General features: G+C 39.3%; 1 protein-coding gene across 5 annotated transcripts in view; it reads left to right on the forward strand.

Annotated features, from left to right (window-relative positions):
* Positions 1-13,624, forward strand: part of CARMIL1 (capping protein regulator and myosin 1 linker 1) — a 307,355-nt gene that overhangs the window by 270,753 nt on the left and 22,978 nt on the right. For all 5 annotated transcript variants that reach the window (XM_040249951.1, XM_040249952.1, XM_040249953.1 and 2 more), the window contains 2 exons: positions 8,161-8,227; positions 8,452-8,648. In XM_040249951.1, coding sequence (XP_040105885.1) covers positions 8,161-8,227; positions 8,452-8,648 — 264 coding nt within the window. The remainder of the gene's footprint in view (positions 1-8,160; positions 8,228-8,451; positions 8,649-13,624) is intronic.

A 13,624-nucleotide genomic window follows, 5' to 3' on the forward strand; every position in this document is an offset into this window, starting at 1 on the left:
TGCATTACATTAAGCATTTTAAGCTTAATTTGATTATTCATCATGATGTCACTGAGCTGGTATCCGTTCTGAAGGAGAACATTTTTCTCCTGTCTTCCTCATTCTTCCCTTCCATTATGATGTGGATTTTCCAAAAATCTAAACTTAAAATACCTCTTTTAAGTATAATACTCAGTGGAATTTTCCCCCATAGTTTATTCTTTTACAATAAAGATCATTTAAAAATATTATTCAGCTTTTTATGACTATTGGAATAACATTATGGTTAACGTGTGCAATTAAGTACTTAAGGTATTTTCCCACTTTCTCTCTTATAATGCTACAAGGGGCACGTACCAGATGCTTGTGTTAATAAGCACTGTGCTTCTGTGCCCATCAGCGCTAACACTTGGTCTCCAGGTAAGAGATTTGCTTTAAATTGGTACCAGGTGGTTTCATTCTTTGGCCTACTCTTAAGAAAAATGTATCAAATTATATCCATTTTCTAAGGAAAACATTCAAGTGTGAAATTTCACTTTCCCATCAGTTGTAAGATTAGTTAAGTGAATAAAAAGTGAGGTTGTTTCCTATTTCTGGGAGAAAACATGACAAAAGATAAAGATTTAATTTTCTTATATTGAAAAAAAAATTGTGCAGATCTAGAAAATAAGGAAATGAACCATGTTCATTTAAAAATAGTCCTTGACTATCATCTTCACAGCAGTTTCTCATCAGTACAGCTCCCTGAATTGTTTTTAACATCATGAGGCCATTTTAACTTTTATATGAAATGAAATTCGGGATATAAAAGTTAATGAGTGTGATGTGAATAGCTGGATTTAATACCACGTTCAGTAGGAAACGTGGCGCCTCAGTAAATCTCTACACATCCTTCCTCCTTTTGTCCATTGATTTATTGCCGTTCTCTCAGAGTTATGGCTTCTGTATACCTACTCTTCCTAGATATTAAAGATTGCTGCTCTCCAGCAGTCATCATAGGAAGGATTAGGTATCTCATTTTCTCAGTAAGATTTTATACTGCCTCAAACTTGAACAAGTAGGCATGCATAAAAATTGCTTTTTAAACCACAGACGTGATGATACTGTTTGGTTAGATGTTTGAAGGTATATATTAATAATGACTGAGTTTGGGTTCCCTGAACATTGATGCATCTGACAATCTGGTAGGAAATACTTAATTATTATAATCTAGTTCATTAAATAGGGATTACCCTTATCCATTTTTAAAGTGCACCGGAAAGCACAGGATGACACTAGGCTATCTTGAATCAAAAAGCAAGGAGTGGCTCTAAACCCAAATCACTGCAAAGGACACAAAATCCAGATCAAAACGGCTTCTGCTGGGACACTCCCTGCAACAAAAATAATGACAGTAATAGTTTAGGATACTTTGAATTAATTAAAAAAAAAAGAAAACCCAAATGCTAAGTGTATAATAATACTAAGAAAAGAAGAGGGGATGGTACAGAGGATTTAGAAAAGGGAGATTGGATGCTTACAGAGGAATGGCACCTAAAATGTAGGAATAATGTTAAAAGTAGAAAGTGACAATTTTATAGCTCCCTTTGTATTCCTTCATTCAGGCCAGGTGTGTCAGTGGGGTTTGCAAATGGGCTCATCCGCATAAACTGAAAGTATCACCTTGTAGAATTAATATTAATTATCAAGAGACAAAGTACCTTTACAAAATACCAAGGGACAAGATACCTTGATAGTGGAGGAGTCGGGAGGTTCCCGCCCTACTGAAGTGATCAAATTGTGTCACCAACAGCGGAACAACTTGACCTGGGTACCACCTGTCGTCATTCAGTCATTTCCAGGATCATTCATCTGGGATTTGTGTTTAAAAAAAAAAAAATCATCTACCTGAATCTAATTATGGGGAACAACCAGACAAATATTGAATGTGGGAGAGTCTGTGAAACAATTGACCTGAATTCTTCCAGAAAGTCAGTGTCATGAAATTGGCTTGCATTTGCTTAACAGGCGTTTAGATTGTTCCCAGCTTTTGCTGTTATAAGTGTAGTACTTAGGAGTGCTCCCTCTCCCCTCAGTTTTTCTCCTTGGGAATAGAAGAATGAAAAAATGTTACTGTTACTAACATTCATAATCTCTGCCAGTTATTGAAGCGTGGGGGGCATTGACTGCCACTTATATGCCAGGCTACATGCTAAACACTTTATATTCATCATCTTATTTAATCCTCACAATTGTTTATTTCACAAACTAGAAAACTAGGTCTGTGTTTGCCAGAACCTTGGCCACAGTTCCCCTTTGGCCATGGGTTCCATGATTCGAGTTTAGTTCTCGGATGACAGCACCTTGAGCGTGAGATGTGCTCTTGGGCAGGGTGACCTCTCTGTGCTCACTAGTCTTCCCCTTGCCCTGATGGGGAGACACTGAAGTCAGTACAGGTAAATGAGTTCCAAAAGCTATGCAGAAGGAGTGGAGAACTAATGATTTTTATTCCTTTGAAAAGCTGACATGTCTGTTGCTATGGTTTCCCTCTTCATAGAAACATTTTTTTGCTTGCCTGTCATTTTAGAAGTTGAACCAATTGAAAGGTTCCTCACCTTCACTTATAATGATCTTTAGGGGGATAACTGGGACAGAGCACTTGTCGTGTTGAATTAACCTTTCACACAGAGGAAGTCTAAAATTACTTATGGGGCTTAACCATCAGCTATAACTCTTGTACGTATGTATCCAGTGTCACGCCTGTTAGGAAGCTTTTGAGGGGATGTATAGTTAAGACACAGAGAAGGCAATGGCACCCCACTCCAGTACTCTTGCCTGGAAAATCCCATGGATGGAGGAGCCTGGTAGGCTGCAGTCTATGGGGTCGCAAAGAGTCAGACACGACTGAGTGACTTCACTTTCATGCATTGGAGAAGGAAATGGCAACCCACTCCAGTGTTCTTGCCTGGAGAATCCCAGGGACGGGGGAGCCTGGTGGGCTGCCGTCTGTGGGGTCACACAGAGTCGGACACGACTGAAGCGACTTAGCAGCAGTAGCAACAGCAGCCTAACGAAATATGAAATCAGAAGTCTGAGGATTGAGACTTTTTTGGGATCTTGCTGATGGAAGCCTTTCTGATAAATAATACTGATGGTGATAATAATAATGGTGGTGGTTATGGGGAGCTTTTTGTGTGCCACCCAACTGTGTGCATTTGCAAGTTCAGGAGTCTTGTATTTTCATCCAGCTGCATGTTGAAAACAACTGACAAACACAGAATAATGAACTTGAAGGAAAAAAGTGAGCCCTGGGTTGATGGACTAGGTGTTTTCAGTAAATTTGGAAAAGATTCCTCCCATCTTTATATGTTGTTTTCATAAAGCCTGACGTGCTGCAACAGGACTTTTGGTGTTTTGTTACGTTTCTAAAAATTCTTTTATAAAATTTCAGAATGCTAAGATGCCCTAATGACTGTTAGTGATGATGACCAATGAGATTTTAAAATTGTTTGAGAGAGTTACTGTGAAATGTAAAGTGACCTAAATTCACACTAAGGTATAAGGTACTGTCAATGTTAATGACACTTTAGGTAGGTAACTGTGTGAGACCCTGGCATCAGATTCTTGCCTAAAATGCTTTGGTGACTGAGGGGGAGAGAGAACTCAAAGTTGCTGCCTCACCGTGGGCAGGATATAATGACATAAGGACACCCCCAAGAAGGGAGGTTTTCACATACCTGAGGGCACACTGTCCCCACCTTGTTGCTGAGACCAGCCCTGTGGCTTAAGAACCAAACCCTGCATGGCGTTTGCTAATGTTCATCCAGCATTCTGTCCACCTTATGCCTTTGGAGAGATGATGTCTCCATTTCCCAAATGGGATTAATACCTTACAGCGTTGGTAGATGGCATTTTGCACGCACTTAGCAAGAGGTAATATTTCTAAAACTTTTCTGCAGTTTTCAAGCTGTAATTATGTTATGAAGAGCTTATGAAAAGCTATGCTTATGCAAAGCTAGCCTTACACTAATGATAGTTTGGCTTCATTCTTGCCTCATTCCTCTGCTATGAAGGCTTTCTGTGTAGCTTTTCTGTTTGTGTACGGTGTCTCTCCCTCCCCCTTGTAATGCTGCTGCTTTATCTCTCTTCCATTCATATTTTTTTCCCTTTCTTTTTGCTGCATGGAGACTCTCTGCTGTACAAGTGTAAGTATTTTTTGGTGGCTCTGCAGATTCTGGCTGTATTAGTTTACAGTCTTGTGCTCCATTTGCTTCCGTGCTGCCTGGCTGATCTCCCAGGAGACTGTAGTGTCGTCATCCATCTGTGGATCCTGAATAAAACAGGCAGCAATTTAGAGACAAGATTGGATTTTACAAGATGGTTCAGCTTAGCAAAACAGGCAGTGAATTTAAAAATATTCTCAGGAATGTGCCTGAATGCAAGCAGAGTGTTGATGAAGAGGGTATGAACATTGAAAAGGAGAAAAGTGCTTATTCCATTCATGTTTTTAAAAAATAAGCCATAAGTACTTAGACTTCTAGGGTTTAAATTTCTAATTCTTGTCATATTACTTGTTTCCCAGATTAGTAGAAAATTGCCATCATAATACCTTCTTGTAACAGAAAAATTTTACTGATCTACTTTACAACTTAAAAAATTTTTCTTTTTAACCTCAAGGTAAAGAGAAGTAATTCAGGATTCTTGAGCTTGGAGTGAGAGTGTTTTGTTTTGTTTTGTTTTTAATTATTCTTTGCACAAACTTAGTAAAATAAACACAGAAACTACTCCATCCTATTTTTCTGATGATAGAGACAACTGTCATTTAAAAAAATTAGTATGTCTAAGAATTATGTGTTAAATATGAGTTTAACAGGAAAAATATGTGGTGGTGTTTATAAGGTTCTAACAGTAATCCTTATAGTAAAAGTGGGTATTGAATTACATGGAGAATAGGTATAAATCTATTATAAAAACTGGATCAAATGAGTAAGATTTTCAAGCAATATAGGTATTGTGCTGCTTTTTTTTAGATGCTTTGAGAATAGAGCCATTCATTTCATTCACTGTCTGCCACGATGAGGATTTATTGATATTTACGATGTCAGAATAAGTCTATGTTTAGAGTCTTCCTTCTAAATAACACTGAAAGGGTTTAACACTTTGTTCCTCATATTTCCTGCAGATTTGAACATTGAAAATTGCTTATTACTCTTAAAATTCACTTTTAAAGACAAAGTAATTTTGTCTGGGCCTAAAGTAATGGTTGGCAGTGTTAATCATAAGTTGATTTGTGAAGGATCCATTTGGCGTATGTACCTCTTCCGCTTCCACTGTTGATCCCCTTTATTTGTTGGGCACTTTGTGATTTCTCTGATCAGAAAATACTTAGGCACTGATAAATGTCCAGGAACGGTAAATGAGGACTAAGAAATAGTTTGAGAAAAGTAGCCCTTTTATTTTGGTCCAAAAACAGAAGAGAGTAAATGTAAATCTGGATGGTAAAACCAGATTTTTTTTTTTTCCAGGATTCAATTCATCTAACCAACAGGTGTGAGGAGGAGGAGGCAAGGGTGCATAAAACCATGTTTCTCGAGAAACATACAATATGTGTTCCTAAATGTACACTTAGGTGGATAATTAGAGTGCATTCTTATATTCCTCTTATTTTAGTTTATATGTAATAGAACCATAGGAATAAGCCAGTAAGATTCAGCAAGTCCATATTGTCCATTAAACTGTTAAGGAAGAAATGATTACAAAGAAAAGAAAGAAAAATATATAGAAATAAAATTCCTTTTTTTCTTGTTATACTTAAACCCATATTTATTCTTTCTCGTGAAAGAGATGGTAAGAGTTCATCCATCAGAAGAAACATATAAAATCAGGTTGTATTCTTAACACCAATTGTAGAAACCAGCCTGATTGCAAACCCTGCAAATTTTAGCAAAAGGCCATCAGCCTTGTCCAAACATGGCAGAAATTTAGAACTCACAAATGTCAAATATAAAGAATTTTATGCGAAATGCAATGGAAGTTATATTCTCTTGTAAAGAGCATATGAAATAAAGCAATGAAAATGCATTAGAATGCATGCTTCTGATATTCAAATTTCATAGGCTAGGTTTTGAGGCATTGCAAAGCTAGACCAAGAAAGGCAAACTGGTTCCTTTGATTAATGTCAACCATCAGAAATCCTAATGATGATTTTGTATGTTTCTCAATATGTCTATAAAATTAGATTGAGTTGAATGGCCATTTATAGTTAGGCATCAGTTTGTAAATGAGTTTCTATCTTTGCTATCTATTACATATATGTATTCTTATATGTAATTCCATATTTCTTATATATATTTAAAAATTATGATATATTTGAAATTATTATGTTTTGCATGTATTTGGTATTCATTATAAAAGCAAAATGGAGAAACTTGATCCAGATTATTTTTGCCCACAAATTCTCTTATAAATCTAATCAAGAGTCAGAGAAAAATATTGGAAGACATCTCCATGCTATGCATTTTTAAAGTACTTTCCTATTTATCTGTGACTATGTAAGTGAATTGGCTGGAAATTATATCCCAATCTACTTTTTGATCCTTCTGCCTATCAAGGTTGTGCACAAAGTGGATAGAATACTAAAGAAGTTTTCATGACTAAATACAGCATGTATTTTGGTAGTTTGTGTCTCCTTCAAAATTATTTTTAGAGATTTCACTTAAGAATAGACTAGTGAGGCTTCCTTCAGCCCACTGCAAGGCGAGTTTTGGAGAGAACTACCTTGAAACTGGATTCCTTTCCAGTTGCATTAGATTCGTTGTGTTTCTATTGAACCTGTAAAGCCCATGTTTTATAAAAAGATATTCTTCTGATTGTCTGCCTTTAAAAAAGAAAAAAAAAAAAAAAAAAACCCTTGAAAGAACCAAATCTGCTAGTTTCATTGTATATTTCAGGAAGACCAGTCTAGATTTAAATTCTATTGCTCATCATGTTTTAATCTCCCTTTTCTCTCAGTAATAAGTAATAACAAAAGTTTTATTATTAAAACTGGCATAGAATCATCAAAACTGTAAAGCTCTTTGCTTTAAAGATCAACAAGAAAATTTATTCTTTGAACTGAAGAAAGGTTATCAACCTTGTGGATTTTTTTTTTTTTTTTTTGAGAAAGCTTTAGATGACAGCCTACTAAGTGAAATGAAAGTCTACAAACTAAGTTCTTTCGGTTATGTTATCTCTCAGTTTTCACCAATACTAGTTTCTAGTATCAAACATTTAACATTCCTAAAAGCCATCCATTTGTATACTGATAACAAGTGGTGAGGTAGGAGGGCTGCTGGGCTGACTTTTATAGCTGACTCTGTCCCTGGCCCTGCTCCTGTTCACTTGAATGGTGTCCTTTATCATCTCTGTGACTCAGTTTCTTCATTAGAATTTGTTTGTGGAGGTGATGACAAAGGTCCCTTCCAGCTTTGACAGGAGTGATTCTGTTGAGGGAGATGCTGATGTCTTCCTTGGATTTGACTTTACACAATCAACAGTTGACACCAATGCTAGAAAAAATGCTCTTAAGAAATTTCAGCCATGGTTTGGGTTTTAGTCTCTCTTTTTTAAAGAACAAACAGGATCGAAGATGAGAAGTGACAGCAGATACAGACATGGCAATTGCTTTGGTCTTTATGGTCTTTACCCACAATACAAAGGTCAAAATTTCTGTGGTAGAATTGTGAAACAAAGCAGCTAAATAACTTAAATCGTTAAAATGACAGAGTCCAATGTTGCTCATATTGCTGTGATAATGAACAGTGAATGATCATGCTTGCAATCCTTAGCAACTGATTTTTACAGTCTTTCCTTATTCGTTGTATCCGTTTTAACATCCTCATGTGAAGCTAGGAGTTAAATTTGTACTGTTCATTGTTCTTTTCAGTGATAAAAATAGCATTTAACTGATTAGGCCTGGGGGAAAGAAGAAGTGGGCTGTATATCATTTGAGAAAATGACAAACATTTAGAAATGTCTCAGCTTAGTCTTTGTGGTCAGGTTGTCAGAGGTCACCAGCCATCCTCCAAAAAAGGAAAATACTGAGCTTAAAACAATTGGTCCCTAATATTACTACCCCGCCCTATACCTGCCAGATGTTTCTAAAGTTTGGAGGCCAGGTTTTCTGGGAAAACTCTCTAAGTACTTTCTTTATTTTATTGGTAGATGACTCCTAAATCCAAAAGGAAGACTATCCACAGCCGAATGCTGCGGCCTGTTTCCAGGGCTTTTGGTGAGTATTCCATTTTGTCAGTCATTTTCTTATAACTATGAAACACCCTCAACAAGGACTTTGGACCTCTTCAAGGATACTTTGCAGGGATGCTCTAAGTTAAGAGGGTTAAGTGATTTGTGAATGGGTGTTTGCTATTCCCTGATAGACTTAAAATTACTTTTAGCAAATTTTTACCCATCTCCATGCAGTAATCTTCAGCCTGGGGCTTTGCTTTCTTTTAGAAATGGAATTTGATCTAGATAAAGCCCTAGAAGAAGTGCCCATTCATATTGAAGACCCGCCTTTTCCATCCATCCGACAAGAGAAGCGGAGCTCAGGGTTTATCTCTGACTTGCCCTCCGAGGAAGGAAGGAAGCTGGAGCACTTTACCAAGTTAAGACCAAAACGGGCTAAGAAGCAGCAGTCCACACACCCAGCGGTAGGTGGCCTGGTGGCCCCTCACTATCCTCCTCCAGGGAAAACTGCAGAGCCTTATAAAAGTGCCTTGTATACGTAAAAGTAGTTAAGGAGATTAGAACCTCTACGTATATGTGAGATTCATGCAAAATATCTCACTTGGTGCTCAACACTTTCAGAAAAGAGAATACTGGAAAGTTTTCAACCCTTTGGAACAAAGTTGCCCCCTTGAAATCTTTATGAAAATATCAATCATGTGGGTATGATAAACAGGCTACTCTATAGAGTTGTATGGTGTATGGGTATAAAAATATGGAAAATAAGTACTGAAGAATTGATTTGTGATTAAAAATTGCTTGCGTTAGATTTTGGAGGGCTCCCATGTACTCCCCCACCTCCGTGTTCTGACCTGCTCTGGCCCTCTGGCTTTTGATAACCCACAAACTGGGAGGTGGAGAAGACACCTTACCGGGAGGACCATGCAAATGATGTGCCTCTCAACACCTTGCTCTTTACTCAGGGGAAGATGGAATTGTTTGTGCTAATGAGGCTTAATGCAATTGATCCCATGTCTCTCTGGTTAATCTTTTCTCTCCGTGCCTGTGGTGTTCCTCACCTTGCCATCACTCTACACCCCACCAAAGTCTGCATTCTGTACCTCTCCACCCTCAAACTGCCCTGCTAAAGGTCACTCTTGACCTAACCCTGTGGACACTTGGCAGCTGTCAGTGTGCTTGATATTGCAGCAGTTACTTGACCTGGAAATCTCCATCCTTCAGGGCCTCTGAGCATCACTCTCTTTTCTGTTCATCTCTCCAGTGATGCCTTTGCTGCTTCCCTCTGCCTGGCCTGTGAGCGTATTATTTGTCTGGGTGATGCCATCTGAACCCATGGCTTCGATCTTCCTGTTGTTGACTCCTGCCCCCTCTGCCGAACTCTAGCTTCAGATATTCACCTGCCTCCTGAACTTGAATGTCCCAGAACAACTCACGTTCAACAAACTCAAAACTAGGAGCCTTTCTGTATGAACCTGCCCTGGTCCACAAGGAGCATCACTGGTGAAAAGCTAGAAACCTGGATATGATCCTGACCACCATCTCCCTGCTGTCAGCCCCGCCTGCTCCTCCCCTTCCTCCTCATCATCCCTGTAGCCCTCGCTCACATCCTGTGTTTCAAGCCTCTGGTGATATAGCCTTTTGGCCATGGCTTCCTCTCTCCCCACTCCCTCATCCCCCCACCCTTAGCTCCTGGATGGATAACTACTCATCCTGCAGACCTCCAATGAGGCACGACTTCTTCCAGGAAGCCCTCCCTGTCTCCACCTCTGTACTCGCACACAGATGGGGGTGCACGACTCTGCAGAAGGCTGTTATACGCTGGCTGTGCACAGCCTGAGCAACCCTCCATGGAAGCCCCGCTCCCCCAGTGCCTGACGCTTTTACCCTGTTACAGCCCTCGCTGTACAGTGTTTCCTAAGCATGGCCTCCTCCTTGTGTGTAAGCTCCATGTGGGACATGTGGTTTATCATCTATAGTTGTGTGTTGAGCACTTAGCATGAGTTTAGAACATAGCAGGCATTCAGTACTCATTGGATGACAGGTGGGTGACTGGAGTCGTAAATGGAGAAAAGTCACAACCAGTTATCCGAGTGGTCAGGCATTTGCTCATACCAGATCCTGGGTGCTCGTATTTGGTTGCTCTCTAATTTGATTCTGAATAGCTTGACATGGTTTCATAAAAACAAATTTTAGTGAATTGTTTTCTTTTCCAACTTACTTCTTAGTGCACTATTACATATTCTTTGAGGAATAAACTACTCTCTCTCTCTTTTTTTAAACAAGGGAAAAGCCTTTTCAGATAGGGAAAGGATACACTGCACACGCCACATTCTACTTGGTTATGGAATAAATGGTTCCTCTGGCTCTTTCCTTGTGGAGAGTCATTAGCAGTATAACATATATGTGACACAAGAGTTAACCTTCCCAGTAAGTCGGTGACTCTGGGAAAGAGAATGATTTTTCTTTTAGTCATTTGAGAAATGAGAAAGAGGGAAGGGAAGAAAGCGGTGGCAGAGTTTTGGTGGAGGAATGTACTCAGGTCTATTCTAGAGAGATCTTGACTTTGTCCACAGGAAAGCTAGGATTTATAGGGTCAGCACACCCCAGGGTGCTCCATCCTAGGGATGCTAGCACAGGGTCTGTTGTCTTGGATAACGGATTATGGTCCTGGGTCTGAACAGATCTCACTTCTTCCCAGAGGCTTAGTGAGTGTACACAGTTTGCTCTCCCTTGGATACACACAGTTTGCAGTTTTCAAAGTGCTTTCCCATTGAACTCTGTGAAGCTGCCACACACCACCTGCATTTTCCAGTGGAGGGTGAGAAGGCTGCAGCATTTAGCAGCAGCAGTCATTTAATATTAGTGTTGTTTTGGTTTTGTTTGGACAGACTAGGTAGCCCCAGCCCACCCTAAGTCAATCTTAGCTTTTCTAGAGCTTATCCTTGATGCCTAATGCCCCAGTGGGCTTTTCTGGGTATCAGAATTCTCAAAGCCCAAGTATGGAGGCTGTTCTTAATTTGAACATTTCTAATTCTGAATGTGTGGGTTTTTCCCTCCTACACTGATTAATTCTTCAGCTCTCTGGACACAACTGGCTGTCTACAGTTCAGTTCAATTCTGACTCCTCAAGTGAAGGGCTCCGGGGTACACTCACTTCAGATACCAGTCCCAGGTCGTCTCCTGTACTTCTGACTGTAACTTCATGGGGGGTTTCCATGCTCCCTTCTTTTGCTTAGATAATTTGCTAGAATGGCTCACAGAACTCAAGAGGAGATTTTGCCTACTATTACTGGTTTATTATAAAGGATACTGTCAACTGAAATGAAAACATACAGGGTGAGACCTGTGAATTTCAGTTCTCTTTGGAGTCTTACTGAGGACTATAGCCTGGGGACAGCCTCTCAGAAAACTGCTCATAGAGCTGGTGGAGGAGCAGTGGAAGGTTGCTGCTGGTCATGAGGTGCAGATATCTTAATGATTTCAGTACTTTTCTAGGTACAGGAAGATGCATGAAATTAGGTTGAGAAGATTTTCTCTCAAAAATATTGGAACTGTCTGAAGTCCTATTCTGCCAATTTTCCCAAATCACAGAGAGCCTCGTTCCTGACCTGCACCCTGAACTCCTTTCAGGGTATGTTGAAGGGCAGTGACTGCAGTGACTAATGGCTTAATTCCTATAGAACCACAGGGCCAGAAACAATCTTAGTTGGCAGTTGTTGCCCTTACCGACTAATGGGAGGTAAATCAGAGATTCCCACGATCCTTTTTGGGTATGATTAATTTGTTATAGCAGTTAACATACACATTGCATACTGAATTACCCATTTATTATAAAAGGATGTAACTCAAGAACAGCAGGCTTAGGGAGAGATGTCGAGGAGGGGCTCAGCGCTTCCACGCCCTCTCCAGCAGTCACCTTCCCTGCATCTCCACATGTTCACCCACCCAGCAGCTCTCCCACCCTTGTCCTTCAGGGGATTTAAGGGAGACTTCATTATTCAGTCATAATTGACTAAATCACTGGTCATTGACAATGATTAAACTTCTGGACCTTCTCAGCTCCCTAAAGTTCAGGGACAGGGACTGAAAGTTCAACCCTCTAATCACGTGGTTGGGTCTCCTGGATATCAACCCCTATCTTTAGGTGGTTCCAAAGTCACTTCATTAATCAAAACACCTTTATGGCTCTCATCAGGAAATTCCAAGGGTGTAAGAGGTATGGCCAGAAATAGGGATGAAGATGAAGTGTGTATTTCTTGTTATAGATCACTACATCACAACTATCTTCATAAAGTTAGTTGAGGACCTTTCTGCTTTTTCTCCTGTTTTCTGGAGCAGAGTTTGCATGTCATACAGATTTTCTGTTCCTCTCCTAGAAAGCCACCTGGGCCTGACGTGTTATCTGTGCACGTAATGCTCATAGGTGGATTTTTTTTTTAAACTAGGGATTTGATTTCTTTTGTTACAGATCTGTTGACAAAAAAATTAATCAACAGTCAATCTAAGAAAGAAGTGGAAAATTTTATTTGCAGTAACCTGAGGATTATAACCTGGGAGACAGACAGACAGTCTTTCAGGACTGTCCTGCTGTTAGAGGTCAGAACACAGTTACCTAAGTTTTTGAGACAAAGGGTTATATGTCAGATGATGTACTGACAGTTCACACAATCCAGGCCTGCACGTACAAAGTGAGGAGTGGGACATCCTGACCCCTTACAAGATTATCTCCTAAGTAGGTCTGATTAAGGTAGATTCATAATACACTCTGGAGGGGAGAGAGAAGGTCCAGAGGGGCAGAGAAAAATTTTATGTTTAAATTTTTCTTGCCTTACAATAATATATGAATTTTATTTCATCAGATCTATTCAGATTACCTAATTCTCCTTGAGACCATTTTGGTAATTTCTATTTTTCTAGGATATTGACCACTTAGTTCATTTAGTTGTTTCTAGAATTCTTATGAGTTTTTAATCTCTTTTTTGTATCAATAGCTCTGTCCCATTTTATTTCATTTCTTTTCTAATATATTTTAATGCGTCTATCCTAATTTTGCAAGGTCTCATTTACTAAAAGTGAAAGTGATAGTCACTCAGTCATGTCCAACTCTTTGTGACCCATGGAATTCTCCAGGCAAGAATATTGGAATGGGTTGCCATTTGCTTCTTCAGGGATCTTCCCGACCCAGGGCTTGAACCCTGGTCTCCTACATTACAGGCAGATTCCCTACCATCTAGGAGTCTTTTTCAAAGAATTAGCTTTACTAGTCCTCTCAAGTGCATTAATTTTTGTTTTTTTTAATTATATTTATTTTACTTCCTTTTACCCCTTTTCCTGGCTTGATTGCTTGGCTCTTTTCATGTTTCTTACTGCCTAATACACGCGTATAAGATTTCATGATTATTCAGCTCACTAATTAGCACTCTTCGGGTTTTTTGTTCAA

The sequence above is a fragment of the Oryx dammah genome, unplaced genomic scaffold (genome assembly GCF_014754425.2).
Source record: "Oryx dammah isolate SB20612 unplaced genomic scaffold, SCBI_Odam_1.1 HiC_scaffold_11, whole genome shotgun sequence".
In the NCBI taxonomy this organism is placed as follows: domain Eukaryota; kingdom Metazoa; phylum Chordata; class Mammalia; order Artiodactyla; family Bovidae; genus Oryx; species Oryx dammah.